This window comes from Helobdella robusta (assembly GCF_000326865.2).
Source record: "Helobdella robusta unplaced genomic scaffold HELROscaffold_7, whole genome shotgun sequence".
In the NCBI taxonomy this organism is placed as follows: domain Eukaryota; kingdom Metazoa; phylum Annelida; class Clitellata; order Rhynchobdellida; family Glossiphoniidae; genus Helobdella; species Helobdella robusta.
In genome coordinates, this window is record NW_008705398.1 from 3,874,360 (window position 1) to 3,893,401 (window position 19,042).

Sequence of the window (19,042 nt, forward strand, 5' to 3'; positions counted from 1 at the left end):
ATACTCATAGAACAAAGACATCCAATAATAAATATTCAACGAAAAATTTTAGCTTTCTAAATCAAAATCTTCAGGTGGCGCATTTGGTTTAAACTTTGAAAATAATCAACTTTTGATTTACTGACAAAACTTGATTTTACACAATGTTTCTATATGTTTTATATTCGGTACTTAAAATTACATGTACATTCGATAGTTATTATTAAATCAACATAAAAACAATTGTCCTAATGTCGTAATTCCAAAGTCTCCGCACCTTCTTTTTTACTGAGATTTGGTGTTGAATATTTGAATATCTTACCTGGCTTTTATTCTGGTTCAAATAAATCCATCTCTAGATTCTGGTCCACAAACAGATAATGTCACGAGCTTGACGCACCTTTCTACTGACTGAGTGTGGCAAGGATACTTTTCAATTTCAAGGAGACATTTTGAAGAAATGTCATTTGAAATTTCTATGTTGCTATATTTCATTGTGGGTGGAGGTTCTGTTATTTTTTCTATCGCCCAATCTATTAAATCATAACACCTTGATGCATCAATCTTAAGTTTTGGAAGTTTGAATTCACGAACTTTTTTCCCTTTGGATTCTTTTCTTGCTTTTAAAATTCTCCGAAGAGACAGTTCTCTTATGTTTTCTGCATCATCTTGTAACATAGCTAGCAATATATTTTCTGGATGAGCGAAAAAAGCATTTTTTTGAACGGTTTTAAAGACAATGTTTTTTAGGTCATCACATAAATACAAACATCTTTTAACCATGTTGAACACATGAATTAGACCATATTTACAAGATGATTTTGTCTTGATATTAAACCAGGTTGGTGCGTAAATTTTCATGATGAACTTGACTAATTCTTTCAAGTTTTCCGTCGGGTTAGCTGTTCCAATATATAACCGAAAAATCCTGTTTGTGCAAGTCAACCATCGAAAATGTGTCAGTTTTCCTGGATCTTTAATAGCTAAGTTTGGTGATACTGTACCAGCTGAAATTGCGGAGCACATCTGACATATATTTTTGATCGGTGCTTAGCAAATCAGTATTCAGGTCTGGCAATTCTGTTGGGATTAGTTCAAAATGCTTCTACTTTAAAGTCAAGACAGTTGGCAAACCTTTTTCCTATGCTGCCAGAAAAGCCATTACGGCCTGTTGTAGTACCGTCAAGACTGAAGAACAAATGGCGAAACGGTAATTCATTTGCGTGCAACAGGCACACACACCATTGCAAAGGTCGTTTCATGTGTTTTTCTAGTAAAACAATGACTCCATTTTTGTGTCCGGTGTTTACCGCTGTGCCATCGCATCCAATTGCCACCAAGGAAAAACGAAATTCAAATTTCATTTCAAAAAAATCAACAATACTTTTTTCAATCGTATTTGCTTTTCCAGAATCAATGGAGAGATGACCGATGTATTCAGAATCTGGCTCTGACAAGAGAAAAATATGCTCTTCAGTAATAGTTTTCCGTTTTTTTGAATTGTCGCGTAATTTTTTTTACACCTTTGTACTTATATACAAAATCAACTTTGCGACGACTTGTTGATGACTAATGGTCGGAATGGATGTTTTGTTCCAAATTTGTTCGCTGCTAGTAGCTATCATTTCACATAAATTTTTAACTGAAGGATTTTTTCCATTGTTGAGCTCGAGCATATCGTTTCTTATCCACAAGTGGTTTATGATCATCACAATATGTCGGTAACATATTATTACTTAGTTTTGCTGGATCACCAAACACAGGGCACTTCAGATCTTTCCGAGTTTTAGGCATTTTTAAAATATTGATTTCAATACTTTGTCCCACAACAAATTTTGTTTACATCACGTGCCTAACAAGCAAATTTTTTAAAACAAATAACAAAGACAAATAAGTTCTTAAGCGCATTGAAAAAATATTTTCTTTTTAGAAGTACAAATACAATTTTTTTATGAAATGCCTTCAGGGTGCGCTACCTCGAGATAAAGTCGCAGACTTTTAATTTTTTGTACGAATGATGCTTTCCCATAGGGTCATTAAAATACTCTACAAAATATTTCCAACTCATATAAAATCAAGACTACAGTTTTTTTACAATAGCAACTTCGTCAGCGGAAATATACGAAAGAGCTTCTACTCAACTATTGATGAACAAGCTGAAAAGCTGAACACACCCAGATGCTAACCCATCTATTAAAAAATGCCAAACGTCATCAACGTACCATTGTTGTTGCATTACTAGATTTGAGAAATGTCTTTGGAAAAGTAAACCATCATTTCACCACTTCGATCTTAAAATATCACCATGTTCCACAATTATTTCATAATCTAATTACGTCAATATATTCCAGCTATTCTATATCAGTATCTGTTAATGGTAAATTGACGCAAGCAATACCGGTTAGAAAAGGTGTATTCCAAGGTGAGCCATGTTCACCGCTGCTTTTTAATATTTGCTTTAATCCTCTTATGAAAATCTTAGACAGTAATGAATATAAACAATATGGCTATCTCTGGGGCTCAACTTCCGACATAAATACTAGATCATGGCTCTAATTTGCCGACGACTCGGCAATTATAGCACACGGCACTGATGGAACACAAAAACTGATAGATTTAAATCGATTTTGGTATAACTGGTCAGAAATAAAAATGGAAGTTGATATATACTGTTCGTTTGGAATAAAGAAAAACAATGACACCTATGATCAGTTTTTGCCCCGATTAACGATTGATGATGTACAAATTTTTAACGTGGAGATTGGTCATTATTTCATATACCTATATTCTTTCATACGATAAAGAATGCAAGATGTTCTGAGTTAAAGTTAAAAGTCATTCAGCTGTTGGAGAAAACTTCAAAGTTATATGTGGACCTCCAGCAAAAACTACAAATGTTAAAAAGATTTGTTCCCTCTTAGCTGAATTTTGAACTTTGCAGTTACTGCTTTTCATTGATTTGCATAGCTGAAAACCTGGATAATTTAATTGTTTAAGCTGTTCAAAATTAGCTAGATATGCCAAACTTACTTTGCTACAAGCAAAGATGGGAGGCCATTATATTATGTCGCAAAAAGATGCCAGTCCCTCATCTTCATCTGTTTGAATCCTAACATCATTAATAACTTCATATTCCTCTTCATCAACATCGCAGACATTATTATTATTAGTAGTAGTAGTAGTAGTAACCTCATTATAATCATTACTATTTTTATTTATCTGCTGCTTATTATTTTTAGTATTATCCTTATTATTGTTGCTAACATTACCGTCCTCTTCATCATCAGTAGCATCTCCGACATTACGTTTACCTGGCCGTCCACACCTCTCTAGGCACTTTAACTTTGGATCGTCAATGTTGTAAAACGTCAATGCCCTATCATCGGCAATCTTTACTGAGGTGTTGTCTTCTGTGATTCCAGGTTTCATAGAAGGTACCACATACTCTTCTGCCATGTTCAACAAATTTACCACTTTCGGTGTGATAATTAATTGATAGTTGCCGTTAGGAATCAGTGCACACCACAACCGGACAGCAGATGCGATATTTTTCCCTTCATTATGGTTGGGAGTCAACATCATCCGTGCACCATCAACCTCAGTGGTTTGTCCATTCCATCTTTTGATCCTCATCCGTTTTGTTCGAAAAAGTTCCAGCTTCTGACATAGGCACTGCTAGATATCACAAACTTTGGTTCCACTATCTACCAATGCTTTACAAACTGGCCTGGCTTGAATTTTGACTTTGAATGGTCTTTGGAAGTATTTGTCTGCCTGGATGGTCAAATCAGCCTTTACATCTAAATTCTAGTTCGACTGAAACGTGGCGATGACTTGGCATTTCATGATCTTCCTTGTAAGTTTCTTATCCTTGGCCTTCTGTGTACAGAATTTGGCAAGATATCCAGTACTTCCATAGTTGTAACATTCCACCTTAGAAATTGGTCCCCCTTTGTCCTCTTTCTTGGGCCATTTCAAACCCTTTCCTAGCTGGAGTGATGTGGAGGGCGGTTTGTAACTTGAGGCGACATTGGTTCACAAACGCATATTCATATTAGCTTCAAATATTTCAAGGATATTAGCCATGCAATCATACGGTAACCAATCCTCTCCTTCCTGAGCCAGCACAAGTTCCAACAAATTTCTGGGTACAATTTCTTCATTCTGTCCACAACCAACAAAGATAAACCTTGATCTAGAGTTTCAATCCTACGACTTTGAAAATAGAACCGTAGGTGTCGATGTAGTCTTGAAGCAAAAGCAGGGAAGGTCTCATCAGATCTCTTCCTAGCTAAGAACTCATCTCGAAGCTTCATCGGGCAGAATTGACAAGAACGTATGGTTTGCTGCTTGATGGCTACATAGTTCCTATAGTCCTCCGTTTTTATCTCATTCAAAACTGTCTTTATCTTCATCTCCAAACTTGTTAACAACAGTTCTGCTCGAAAAGTCTTCAGCAATTCTTATGGTTCTCGAAGATTCCTTCAATCCGCTGAAAATATGCTGATATTTCCCTTAGATCCGTCGGGCAAATTTCTAGCAATGGGCTGAATTTTCGAATTATACTGGCAGTTTGGTCTTTTTGGGGAGTTTCGTTTTCATGATTTTTCATCTGCAGTTCAGCTTCTCTGCGTAACCTCCTGTCTTTCTCCTCCAGCTTCATTCGGTTTCTAGCTGCTTCTGCATTGTCTGTAAAGTAAAGTGTAATTTTATCCTTTTTTCTTCCTCTGCTGTTTCTTTCATTAGCCTCGATTTTCTTATCAGCGCGGCTTGTACCGGGTCAACTATCACAACATCATCGTCCTCGGTCGGGTTATTTTTTGACTTCGCAGTACGTTTCATTTTTTGTTGTTAAAAATTCTTCGTTCCGTGATTTTTTTTTTGTTTTACGCTTGTTGTGGTCCTGAACTTAAAGAACTTTCCCCATCTGTACAGGTTGGCATCTGTTGAATTAAACCTTTCCGGACAAATCTGAACAGAACCTCTGAAAGGCTCATAATGTAATGTGACCAGTGAGCAATTGCTTTGATTATTGTTCCCTGACAACGGAGTGAAGTCATTTGTGCAAATTCTGCACTTTGTTGCCGAAGGATTGTCGCATTGAGCGTCGGTTTGATATCGCTTTAATCAGGGAGCTGGGTGTCAATCGCAATATAGTTGTTGAACGATTCGGACCATAAACACTTCAGTTCATCATTGCTTTTAAATAATTGCGTAATTTGATCTGCAAAGATTCGGCATAGTGTTTGAGACCTAATGTTCAAGCTTCACATTTTGTAGGGGAGAGACAAGCATTCCGCCACTTAACTGATGATTGGCAGCGATAGCCATAAAGTCACCGACTTAACAATGAGAAAGTCAAGGCAGTTGCTTATCAAAGTCAAGGAAATGTTGTATGTCCGCAACTCAAATGCCAATCGCGACGGTATATATCTACGTAGAATTTGTGGTTTCCAGTTTGCCGTAGTGCCAAGATTGTTTATCACTGACAACAAATTTTTCAGCTTTCCAACCAACTGTTATTTAGCCTTACTGTTGTTGTTTTCAAAATCGAGAACCCTGCCAAGATAAACAAAGTGTCCACCTATGTTGACCTGAGGAATTGGTTTTTCATCGATGGCCAGCATCGGAAGAAATCGTTCGTAGGAACCGTTTATTTTTCCTCATGTCCTCACGCCAAATGTTGAGCATTTGTTGATTCTTTGTTTTATGTCGGTTGCATTGCACCAAGCCCTGTTTACATTGATAAGTTTCTGTGCACTTTCAGTGTTGTTGGCGATGATTGCCCTGTCATCCGCAAACTGCAACCATGCTCTTGTTCTAAGACTTGCTGTCGGGCCCCATATGTAACCACACTGTTGAAATTCGGTTTCTTTGAGTTTTTTCATTAAGGGGTTGAAGCATAGATTAAAGAGCAATGGAAAGACGGGATTGCCTTGAAGCACACCTCGTTCGACCGTTAATGAAATATCTAGGTATTACCAATAACGGCCTAAACTGTATTGAGATCATCGCACTGCTTCTGTTTTTTTTGCCGGAGTCGGTTGAAAAAAGTTTAAAATAGTACTTTTTTAAAAGACATTTTTTTTAATTTTAAAACGAATTCAAATGAAAACTGATTTTCTGAAACACAAAAAAATAATACAAGACGCGCTAAATTGTAAATGGAATAAAATATGAACAGCGAACATAACATAAAATTATGAAAAGTCTAAATAAGTAAAAACTATAATATTTTTTTATTTACTTTTTGTTGATATTAGTTATCAATAAAAAAATATACTAAGAAAACATTAATTATTTTTATTTTGTGCCGCTAAACACTATTTAAGTTTAAAATATGAATTATATTCTGAAATAATCTTGTATCAAATTTATATAATAAACCAGCGTTGTTTTTTGTTGTTAAAAAGAGTCGATCTCAATTTTTTTATTATTATTTAACGCCGTCTTGAATTGAACTGATGATATAACGTTTACGGTAGAAAGGGCCTTTTTTTGCGGAGGGCCATGGCTCCCCCAGCCCCTTCCTAAATTTGCCACTGCATACCAACATTCACATAAAACCAATTCACACAACATTTTTTGAGCATGCATACAAAACCAGTTCACACAACATTCTACCAGCATGCATACCAAACCACCATTCGACCAACACATGCACATTCAATATGCGTGCCAAAAAACCACAATATGTTTACATAAATGTTAGATATTACATATTTAATAATTTCAATAAATTATTATTTTTAACAATATGCAAATGACAAAATTCCAACTATAATCTACAATTTTTGACCGATTAATTTTCAAATGCACAGTACATAAACATGTTTTCGCACTTTTTGTTTTTCGTGTTTAATTGCTATTTTTATGAAGAGCCCACATAAGATTTCATTTTTCATTCATATTATGCAAATTGCAAAATGTCAACTACGACTTACAAATTTTGACAGATTTATTTTCAAGTGCACAGTTAGTAAAAAGTTAACTTATTTTTGCAGACTTTTCGCGTTTAATCGCTGTTTCAAAAAGTGGCCAAATAAGATTTATGTTAATCGTTAATTTTTTAATGGGCGTTGATATTCTTCTTTACAAATATATAATTCGTTTTTTGCCGAGGTTAATGATCAAATTTTAATTGATTTATTTCTAGTTGTACCGTCTGTTTCATTCAATTTATTGTCATATGTAAAACGCGAATCGATGAATTGCCCAAACGAAAATTCATTTTTTTTAGAAATTGACTTTAATAGAAATGTTACCTTTCTTTAACATTATATAATATTTTAATGGTTTTATGACATGTTCAATTTTCTACTAATTCTTTTTGAAGCACCATAAATAAAAATAAATGCGTTATCGCGTTTTTTTATTTCAATTACAATTTTGACAACTTAGTAGTCAAGGAAATTTCCTTAGACCTCCAAATCTTATTTAGATTGGTCATTGCCTTCCGTCTTAGAATTATTATTTGTTGATTTCATTGCTCTATTCACCTTTCACATTGATCAATGATCCAAGAAAGTTAAATTCTCTGAAAATTTCAAAAGCTTTTTCCTCAACATTGAAAGATTTTGTGCAGCAGTTCATCATAATTTTATTTTTACAATATATAATAACATGCCTGCCTTTTTTACTTGTAAATTTTACTTTTATAATTAAATTTCTTAACGTTGATTTTTTACAGCCATCAGGGTGGTATCAACGGTTTATAGAAGATTGTTTATGACCAATACGGTTCCCAGTTTTAAGATCTTCTAGTACGGAATTTCTTATTACCATTTCAGCATACAAATTAAATCAAAAGGGGACAATATCCTTGTCTCACTTATTTTTGAATTTCAAATGGTTTAGTTTCTCCATATATTGTGCGCACTGTTGCTTCTTGTTTTCTATAGAGGCTTTTGATTAAGCTTATCAAATGTTTCGCTAATCCCATTTTTTCCAAAACATTTCAAAAGCAGATTATGGATGACACAGTCAAAAACTGTAATAGTTTGAATAAGAATTAATATTAATGATTTGAATAAACTCATAATCATTAAAAAGCGTCCTCGTTGCCGCAGAGCTAAACAGAACCATCCGACTGTTACCACAAAACCATCACGCCGCTCTTAAAATAAAAATTGTTTTTCTTTTTGCCATATTTTTAAATTAAAAGTTTCCATGTCCACCACAAACTAATCCGAAATTTCATCTAACCATTTTTGCAGTTTTATATTTATAATTACAGATTAGAACGAATTTGAGCTAGCTGTGCACCTAGAACTTAACAAATATATATGCTTGTAAGATAAGACATTAATTATCTCAATTATTTGTAAACGTGAGTCAAAAAGAAATAAGTTGTAATTTGTTTAAAAATAACATCAATTAAATACAAATGTTTTGACATTGTTTTGACATTGTTTTAAAGTCTGTATTGGATTGTTTTGTCAAAAAAATGAACCAGATTTACCAGTACACATAATTTTGTAACAAGAACCATAAATCTAAAAATTATGTTTGTTGTTATTTACAATTTAAAATAGAAGCATTTTTATTTAATAACCTGATTTATATTTTTCAAATAATTCTTTGAAAAACTGTCTAGTTTCTTTTAAATTAAATGCTTTTTTCTGAGAAGGTTTTGCTATATACATACTGTCGACAATTTTGTTTAAACTTTTAGTGTATTGATTTTTTGGCTCATTAAGCCGTGAGCGGGTTAGCTGCTCTTCAACATTTACTTTGATATTCTGATTCTGAAAATGCTTCAAAGTTTTAAGTGAATCTATTTTTAATATATTACGACTCAAAAAATGTTTTAATATAAAGTTTATATATTTTTCATTTGAGCAATTGTCGAAAATTTTTTGCCAGTTTTTTTGCTGGAAAATATTTTGTTGCTTATTCGAGTGCTGTTGACGAGGATTTATATGTTTATTATAAAACAACTTTTTGTTTATTAAGGTCATTGCTTTGAAATTTTTGTTTTTTAATGTATCTTTTTTTTTAGTTGTACTTACTGACAGCAGTTTTTTGTTAGGGCTTGCATTTTTTCCGTCCTGTTTTATTTGTTTGTAATCATTGTTTCCTTCGTGAGTTTTTTTGTACTGCAAAGGTGTTATAAATGATAATCTGTGTTTGTTTTTTGTTTTATTTAAATTTTTATATTTTTTAAATTTCAATAGTTGTAAAGACCTAGAAACTTTTCTTATTAAAGTATTTACTGGTATGTTTTGAAACATGTCACTAGGATCTGCAGAGTTGGTTGCGAAAGTATTTGCATCTGATAAAACCTTTTTTGCTGGAACCAAACGTTTGAATTCATCACATGATTTACTGTTTTCAATTTTATTATGTGCCGCATAGCAACCATTATGCAGATTTTTTAAACAGTTGAACGAAACAAAAGCTGTCGGCTTGTCACGGTCTTGAGAAATATGGTAATTGGACATGTCTTTTGAGTTAAACTGATTATAGTCGTTGTTGCTGGCATAGTCAGTAAAATGCTTTTGATTGACGAAATCTTTGACATTGTTAGTAAAATGGTTTTGATTGGCAAAATGGTTTTGATTTGCCAAATTTGTAAAAATGGGAAGTCTGCCTTTTTTCAAATATGAAGAAAAAGACTTTTGTTGAGAACAGTTTGATAATAAGGGTTTGAATTTTTTAAAATTTCCTATCTTTTGATCTGCTTTTGCTATAGAATTTGGATTATTTTCTTGATTTAATTTTATATTAGACCGAAATTTATCAAAATATATAAAGTTTAATTTTTTTAAATGATCAACAATTTTTTCTGAATGTTGGTCTTTAAAATTAACAATTTGATCACTGTTCTCATTATTTTTATTTAATTTTGGATTTGTCGATTTATTTATTTTTTCAGAAAAATTATAATTTTGTTGGGCATCGTGTTTAGCTATTATTATTTTATTTTCCGAACAGACGGAAGAATTTTCATTGGTTGGCAGCAGCTCGTCTGTTTGCATGAAAGCATCATTTTGAATAAAATCAGTCTTTGCATATTTGTTAGGATTTGATTGTTCAAATTTTAGATCTTTGATGCTGTTTATAACTATATTATCTTCCATCATTTCATTATGATCCTTTCTGTATTGATTGTTTTTAAAAATTTCACCAGCTTTTTCAGTATTTTCAGTTGAAGAATAAACCGACTTTTTTTTTGATAAATTTACGCTTTCATCATCATCACCAAGAAAACTCAAATCAAGTTTTGGAATGATTATTTTATCTTTATTAAGTAAACTTTGTTTTTCTGCATTTTTTTTCAAAATAATTTTGGTATGCAAGAGCTTATTTTTGGATTTATCAGAGATTTTCCGATTTATTTTATTTTCACAACGTTTTGTGCTGATTCGCTTATTTTCACCAATGCAATTACTTAATCTTAATTTAATTTCTTTTGATGAAAGAGTTGAATTTCGATCCGAATTAGTATTAATAAAATTATATGTTAAATGTTTTTTAGAAAATTCATCAAAAAACATGCTAGAAGATGCAGAAAAATTATTTTTAGGTATTTTTTTCGAAAAAGAAGCTCTAGATAATGAAGAAGAAGATTGAATGTTTAGATTTGATAATTCAGCATAAACAGGTTTGTTGATTTTTAAACTAATATTTTCATCAATAACTACTCCATTTTTTTCATGTGGATGATTTTCATAACAACAACAATTTGCGGGCTCTTGAGCATTGTTATTTTGGCATTTGTTTATTTCTTTATCATCACGCAAGTTATTTAATGTTTCTGCTAATTTAGAATCATCGTTTAAACTTATGAAATATCTTATTGTTTTTGGGTTAACCTTAAATTTTTTCAAAGAAACACAATTGTTTAGACTTTTCTGTTTTGTTTGATTATTTTTGAACAAATATTCGTTAGAAAAACTTATACTTTTATTATTGTTTGAGTAGCTAGAATCTGAATCTTTTGAATCATGGGTTTTTGCGCTGTTATTTTCTGACTTGCGTTTAAAAAACCGCAAAAAGCCATTTTTAAAAATGTTTCTCTGCTTAGACTTGTTTTTACAATTTTTAATATTTTGAAACCGTAAATTAATTTTCCCTGTTTTAGAAAAAGTGTCCATTGGCCTATCAACATCTTGAATAGGGTGCTGGTTAAAGAATATTCTTTTTCGTCTTAAATGACATTTGCGTTTTCTGGCAACTCCTATTTCTTGTTTTCCATATTTGTTTAATTTTGAAAAATTTTTATTAGCATGTAGTGCATGCTTTGTGGAATTTTCAATTTCAGTTGCATCATTAAACCAATGCTTATCCTTTAAACTACTATTTTTATTTTTGATTTTATTGAGGAATTTTGATGAAGCATTTTTTTTTTCATTAAAACTCATTGTTTTCCATCTTTCTCTATTTACATCCCCATTAGAAGTTTCATTCAAACATGTATCATCGTTGGTAAAAAGTTCTTGACTTGGTTGAAGATGTTTTGCTTCAAGTGCTTCTAGCAATCTTTCGCGAGTTTTATTATTTAGATTCATGAATTTACCATTAGCCGAAAACCTTGTTTCAGTTGATTGCTGCAAATTGTTTGAAAAATCAGAAAAATTTATTACCGGCACTCGAAATGTTGACATTAAATGATTTTTCGAATCTTCTTGATATTCGATATTTTGAATTACCTCGTTAAGCTTCTGTTGATTATTTTGCCAACATTCAACTGGCTGCCGACATTGCATTTCATTTTTTCCAGACTGAAACTGCAGATTTTGTAAAAATAAAATCTGTGAAGATTTATGTTTTAAAGCCGGTTGTTGCTTCCATTCCAAGTCTTCTTCAATGTTATGTGCCAACGGAGGTAAATTTATTAATGGATATTTTTTTTCATTGTTGTCTGCAAGTTTATTCGTAGCATCAGATGAATTGTTAGATTTTTTCCAATAATTAGGTTGTTCTAGTGAAAAACAATCAGCGTTGTAATGTTCCGTGTGAAAAATATTTTTTATATCTTTATTATCGTGGCTATATTGATTATTTAGTTCTTTTTGACAGAAGGTGTTTGCGTGAACAATTTTATTTGTTTTGTTGATAGTTTGTAAATTATATGGGTTCAGTTCAGTATTTAAATTCAAAAGTTCGTTGGGAAATAATTTTTCGCACCTATTTTCAGGAGCAACGACCGGTTGTTTCTGAACTGTTCTTAATGTATCACACATTTTTGGTCTTAATAACGTATGCCAATGCCTATTGCTCTGTTGTGAAGTAAAAATTTCTTTGTGCTCTTTTGACAACTTTGCTAAAAATTCATTGTCAGTGGAATTTTTGGTTTGCTCTTCCCCATTGTTGCGGTGATTGCGTGAATGCCATCTTTGGATGTTTTCTGAATTTTGTTCTTCGTTACTATAATTTTTTATAAAATTTTCACGATGCCAATCAGTTTGATTGTCCTCTTTGTAACACGATTTACATTTAAATTTTGGTAAATCAACAACTGATTTTCGTTCATATTTCCCGTCGTAATTTTTTTCATTCTCATTGTTATTTTTGTCAAATTTATTTTTCGGCGTAAAATCTGAATCACTTAATATATTTGAGCTGTGATTTAAAGAATTTTGTTCATTTATTTTATAGTTGTTATATTGCTCACTATATCTTGATTGACTCCCTCTCAAACTAAAACAATCTTGACCACATTTGTTTTTTTTTTCATGTTTGATTATATCGCTTGAGGTTTGATTACTTTTGTTTTCAATAGATTGATTACAACTTGAACTGTTACGGTATGATTCCAGTCCAGAAAAACAAAAGGAGTTATTATACAAAATATTTTTGCAAGTCGCCACACGGCTTGAATTTAAAAAAGGGTATTGAGTAAGATTTTTTTGTACTCCACTATTAATATTTCTGCACCTTGGCTGTACATCATATTTAAAATTAGATGTAATGCATTTTGCATAATGAATTGGATCAGAATTGTAAGATGCTGATTTGGCACAGTTTCCATTTTTCGAAAAATAATTTGATCTATTAGAGTTTTGTTTTGTTGCAGAAAAACACAAATATTTACTTTTTCGTTTAAAACGGGGTTTACACTTTTGGTAAAGTTGTTGGTTATGTAAAAGATTAATGTCACTAACATATTTCAAGCAGTTACCACTTCCATTATTTACTTTTGATCTTCTTACAAAATCGAAAGTACAATGATTGCGGGAATAACTTTGAGGGCGGAGTGTATTCACTTGCTCATTATAAAATCTTTTATTATAAAAAGGTTTGATATTTGCCATTCCTGAAAAAAATCTTTTAGCTTTCAATATTTTGTTAGTGTTAATTGGAATTTGACAATTTTTCATTGTTCTATCTGTATATTTAACAAATTTGTTACTATCACAATAATGAGATTCATTAGATGAATCAGTTTCATTTACCTCATTCCTACATAAACATTTTTTTCTTTTCAATAATTTAGAATTCACGCGGCATGTTTTGTGTTGATTTTTTTCATAAATTCTTCCAATGTTTGATCCCGATTGGCAAGATTTTACTATTTTTGGAAAACAATTGCGAAGAAATTTTGATCGTTCTTTGAGGTTTTTAAATTGACAAACGCAATTGGAATTGGGAGGACTACCACATAAACATCGGGCGTAATAATCTTTACTTAAAACACATTTTTCAATATTTCGATGTGTTGAAAATGTTTGATCATTTTCATTGCTTGTGTTGTCGTCCTCCTTAATTAGATTGCTCCTACTCCGATAGTTACTATTGCTATCACTGTTTGCATCTTCGTATTTATCGTTATCTAATCTTTTGTTTGGAATTTTTTTGTCTTTTATACTTTTATCAGATAAATACTCATCACTTAAGCTGTGTTTATTGCTTTTACTAGAAAGGTCACAGTCATTAATTTTACATTTTTTGTCTTCGTTTATTGATTTTTTTTTTTCGCCATCTCTATAAACTTCATTCTTATGTTTTGATTTATTTTGTCTCATATTTTTTTCTAGGTTACTGTTACTGCAACTTTTTCTGAAATAATGGGTCCTATCAGTTTTTTTATTATTATTTTTCTTAATAAATGTGTCACTATCACTGTTATCACTGTTTATATTATTATTTTTAAATTTTTTACGATGATTTGCAACAGCTAATTTTGGTTTCAAATATTTATTAAATTTGTACGATTTAGAATAATTGCAATTTTTTTTTCTTGGTATATATTTGATATCACTTGATGAACTTTCGCAAAATGTGCTATATTCTATTTTTCGCTTGCAACCCTCTTTTCTGCTTTCATTTCTTAATTTTTCATTGATTTGACATACATCAGAAGAAAGCGAAATTGAAGTTGATAATATAATACCTCTTTTTTTTAGATGCTCATAACATACTTTATCTGTTTCTCGTTGGAAAAACTCCAGTTTTTTTGCTTTATTTCTGCATTTCAAGTCTGTCAATATTTTAGAAGGTTGAACATAACAAGTTGTATAACTTTGAGGAGTACTTGACTTTATTTCATTATGTTTGTTTTTGTAAACTTCGTTTTCCACATGTGAGCACATTTTTTGGTCACTGACATTTTTTATTGGTTCATTTTTCATAGATTGTACATGAAAGCCACGAATGATCAAATTTTTGTTATTTTTATGAACAATCTCGGATTGTTGGTCATAAAAACTTGGCGTTAAATGCGATTGATTATTCCAATGAGAATATTCAGGAGAAAAATATGAAGGCACAGCGGAATGAAACATTTTTTCTTTTACGTTTTCAGTTAGGCCTTTGTTCACATCAAATTTCTGTTCAGCTGGTAAATCGCTTAAATTCAAAAAATATGAAAGCGTAGTTTAAATTTAAAAGAGTTTGATAAAATAAATAAAGTAATAAAAAGTTTGAAAAATAAGTCGAATTACATATCAATCAACAGTATTTATAATAATATCACAATAATAAGTTAATTTATTATATTTATTTAAATTTATTTAATTTAAATTATTATATAATTTATAATAAGTTAAACATATATAAATATATTGTTTAACTCAATTTATTAGTGTTTATCAACTTATATTCGAATTTTTCAATTTGTTTTAGTAAATTTTTATCAACAAAATTGAGTCTTTTTAAAATTGAAACTTAAAATTATTGCAGATAGATCTATTTCAACGTTAAACCGTCATCGTCAGGGCATTATTTATTAATTTATTGATCAATATTATTATAGTTTTAATATTAATAAAAATATATACAAATAAATTTGGAAAAGAAACGTAAAATTCTAATGAAAAATTTTAACAACGAAAAAAAACAACGAAAAATTTTAAAATTTTTGAACGATAGTTGTCAAGGCGGCAAAAACAGCGTCAAAATTCTGAGGCGCGAAATTAATTCAATTTATTATTATTTTTATTGATATTATTATTATTATTATTATTGTAGTTATTGTTATTGTAGTTATTGTTATTGTAGTTATTATTATTATTATTATTATTAATTATTGCTGTACAACTTGAACACGAGAGTCGTTTTAGCGCGGCTTACTGTTTTATTAGCAATATAAAGTTATTTAGCCATTGTAGATATTTAAATTTAGTATTAAATTGCAGGATAAATTGTGAGAACTATGGCTGTGTTTTTAAAAGTTGAATTTGATAAATATTTCAATTTTAATAAATTTATTTTTATAATTTTAATTTTAAATTCGTTTATTGCTGTCAACGCTACAATATGCCCGCACTGTTCTAAAGAATTTAAGTTTATTAACAGACTCTCCTTGAGGTGCACTAACTTACAATCAAGCTCTAATTTAAATATTCCTTTAAACAACAACAACGTTAATATTTTTCCTAATTTATTAACAAATAATAATAATATTTTACCGGATATTTCTGATTTTACGTTGTCATGCTGCTGTGGAAAACGTTGTAAAGATCGGAAAGGACTTACAATGCACCAGAGATCTTGTAAGACTTATAAATCACTAAAGCCTGACATTTCCAAAGTTGAAACAGACGACGTCAGCGACAGCACGCAAACAACTTTCAAACACACATCAACAACAGCTACCATTTCAAAACCACTTCCAGGAATAAAAATGCCAAAATCATCATCACATTGGTCTGAAGCCAACGCATTCTTCCAAATGGAACTCAAACCCCTAGATATCATCTCAGACATTGACAGCTTTGCTACAAACTTTCAGGAGACAATATACTCCAACTGTGGTACGCTTGAATTCAAAAACAGCCCATAACGCAGTCAACAACCGTGATATTAGGCAACTGAAAATGAAATTAAAAAACTTAAAGTTTCAAGCTCGGACCAATCAACAAAGAAGTAAATGTATTGAGTAAAAAAATAAGAACAATGTTAAAAGCAATAAAATTACAAAAATTAACAACAACAGCGACAACAATATTTTAGCAAAACTACAAAAAATTTCTGGAAGACATGCAACATCATCTTCTCAAAATCAAACTCTCAATCTCCACTCTTCAACGTTGAGACCGCCACCAAGTACTTCAATGACATTTTAAAACCTAGCGACCGTACATCGTTTCGTCTTTCTAGCTGGATTCTTTCTCTTCCCCCCCCATCATACACCGACAATTTAGAACCTCCAACTTACAATGAAATCACAACAATTATTAGAAAAAGCAAAGCCAAAGCATCACCATGTCCGTCAGACCAAATCTCAATCATAGCTTTTAAAAGATGTCCTATACTATACTCAGGACATATCTTCATAAACTATTAATATTTAGTTGGAAATCAAAAACAATTTCACAGTGCTGGCGCAGAGGGTCGACAATCCTGATCTACAAAAAGGGCAACGCCAGCGACCCTTCAAATTTTCGCCCAATCACTCTACAACCAGTACTATACAAAGTATTTTCCGCTTCAATAAAATCCAGATTGTATAATTTTCTTGAAAAAAATAATTTTATCAACAACAATATCTAGAAAGGCTTCTATCCAGCAGTTGATGTATTGGCCGAACATACACAAATGTTTTCCCATTTGTTAAATAACGCAAAAAGACACCAACGTACCATTGTAGTCGCATTGCTAGATCTACGGAATGCATTTGGAAAAGTAAACCCTCATCTTATCAATTCCGTTTTGAAATACCATCATGTTCCACAGCCATTTCACGAATTAATTAATTCAATATATTCTGACTATTCAATATCAATAGCAATTAATGGTGACTTAACGCAGGCAATACCAGTCAGAAAAGGTGTACTCTAAGGCGATCCGTGTTCACCATTAATTTTTAATATATGCTTCAATCCTCTCATGATGATTTTATACAGTCAGGAGGTTGGGCTACACAGGTTACCAAATTGTTTGTAATATATAATTTAATATATGCTTCAATCCTCTCATGATGATTCTATACAAACATTTTAAAACAAACAGGAATACAAACAATTTGGTTACCTGTGGAGCCCAACCTCTGACTTAAAAGCTAGATCATGGCTACAATTTGCCGACGATTCGGCAATAACATCACACAGCACTGAAGGCGCACAAAAACTAATTGATCTAAACCAGGCCTGGTGCATTTGGTCAGAGATGAAGATGCGAGTTGATAAATGCTCTTCCTTCGGAATGAGAAAACTAGATGGTACCTATCAACAATTTATGCCAAGATTGACCATTGACGACGCAGCTATCCCCAATGTAGAGATTGGCCAGGGTTTCATTTATTTAGGCAAATTATTTGACTACGATTGCAATGATAAAAAAGCAAAAAATATGATTCACACAAAAGTCGTTCAACTGCTGGAAACAACTACAAAATTAAATGTCAGCCCACAACAGAAGCTTCAAATTTTAAGAAGATACCTACCTTCACAGCTAAATTTTGAACTGCGTAGCTACAAATTTTCGCTAACCTGGATATCTGAAAACCTAGATAACCTAATTGTAGAAACGGTTAGAGAATGGTTAAACATGCCAATCAGCAGCTGCGTATCGGAACTATTATCACTGCCTTCGAAAATGGCGGGACATTACATCATCTCATTGAAAAATACAGCGGAAAAAATGAGACTGAAACTCCGCATTTATTTCGAAACCAGCGGCAACAAAGAAATCCAATGTTTATGGAGAGAATCATCCATTGATTATATCAAGATTGATAATGAACTTGCGAAGGGAGGCACGTTAAAAACATCGCTTAAGCATCTGGAAGATGAGAGGATTGAATCTAACTTAAATCATCTACTTTCATTGCAGAGCCAAGGTTCATTGATTTCAAAAATAAAGAATTTTGTTCAATCTTCCCGCATATCATGCTGGTCAAAGACATTAGAAAATCTCAGAGAGGTCCACTACAAATTTGCCAGAAAGTATCTTGTCCAGCAGTTGCCAACAAGTGCGAATTTGTTCAAATGGGGCAAAACACAAAACCCTCTATGCAAATTGTGTGGTCTTTGCCAGACAAATAAACATGTGCTCTCCAACTGCGGTTCAAAGTCTGCTCTAGGAAGATACACCGAAAGACACAACAATGTGTTGACCGCGATCATCACCTGGTTAAAAATCTGTGCTCCAACCAACTGTATCATATTTGCCAACCTAGATTTAAATGATATTCGCCCAATAACACAGCTGTTCAACACCCTTCGTCCCGACATTGCCATTCTCTGTAACAACAAAATAGAAATTTTAGAATTAACAGTCTATCACGAAACCAACCTCGAATCCTCCAGACAGTATAAAAGAGATAAATATTCAAATAAATTGCAATCATGTTTAAATGACAACTACAAACATTGCTCGATAACTATAAATTCGTTTGAAATAACACTTATTGATTTTTATAATAATTTTAATCTTTCTCTATTTAAAGTTTTATGGCCGATTTCTTTCAATGACAAATTAATAAGTGAATTAATAAGATCCTCGTACAATATTTATTGCAATAGAGACATGCCATGATACTAACTTTTAAATATATTTTACCGCGCTACACTTGCCAACGCAATGAGCTGTGGGGTCTACATACACTTTTATTAATTTTATAATTTCATTGACGCCATATTATTTTATTTCATCTATTTTATTCATTTGCTTTTAA

General features: G+C 31.8%; 4 protein-coding genes across 4 annotated transcripts; 1 reads left to right on the forward strand and 3 right to left on the reverse strand.

Moving 5' to 3' along the window:
• Nucleotides 1–318: 318 nt before the first annotated feature.
• On the reverse strand, nucleotides 319–4,295 carry HELRODRAFT_165041 (hypothetical protein; the record flags this gene model as incomplete). The annotated part of the gene is made up of 7 exons (XM_009030941.1): nucleotides 319–1,005; nucleotides 1,089–1,167; nucleotides 1,222–1,448; nucleotides 3,094–3,576; nucleotides 3,670–3,753; nucleotides 3,814–3,965; nucleotides 4,076–4,295. The coding sequence occupies 7 exons, from the start codon at nucleotides 4,293–4,295 to the stop codon at nucleotides 319–321; spliced, it is 1,932 nt and encodes a 643-aa protein (XP_009029189.1).
• A 137-nt stretch (nucleotides 4,296–4,432) lies between these two features.
• Nucleotides 4,433–7,572, reverse strand: HELRODRAFT_165042 (hypothetical protein; the record flags this gene model as incomplete). Its single annotated transcript, XM_009030942.1, has 2 exons — nucleotides 4,433–4,668; nucleotides 7,479–7,572. 2 exons carry the CDS (start codon nucleotides 7,570–7,572, stop codon nucleotides 4,433–4,435), a joined length of 330 nt encoding a protein of 109 aa, XP_009029190.1.
• Nucleotides 7,573–8,586: 1,014 nt separating this feature from the next.
• Nucleotides 8,587–14,708, reverse strand: HELRODRAFT_165043 (hypothetical protein; the record flags this gene model as incomplete). Its single annotated transcript, XM_009030943.1, has 3 exons — nucleotides 8,587–8,625; nucleotides 8,991–9,102; nucleotides 9,166–14,708. The coding sequence occupies 3 exons, from the start codon at nucleotides 14,706–14,708 to the stop codon at nucleotides 8,587–8,589; spliced, it is 5,694 nt and encodes a 1,897-aa protein (XP_009029191.1).
• Nucleotides 14,709–15,901: 1,193 nt separating this feature from the next.
• On the forward strand, nucleotides 15,902–16,207 carry HELRODRAFT_165044 (hypothetical protein; the record flags this gene model as incomplete). Its single annotated transcript, XM_009030944.1, has 1 exon — nucleotides 15,902–16,207. One exon carries the CDS (start codon nucleotides 15,902–15,904, stop codon nucleotides 16,205–16,207), a length of 306 nt encoding a protein of 101 aa, XP_009029192.1.
• Between the last annotated feature and the right edge of the window lie 2,835 nt (nucleotides 16,208–19,042).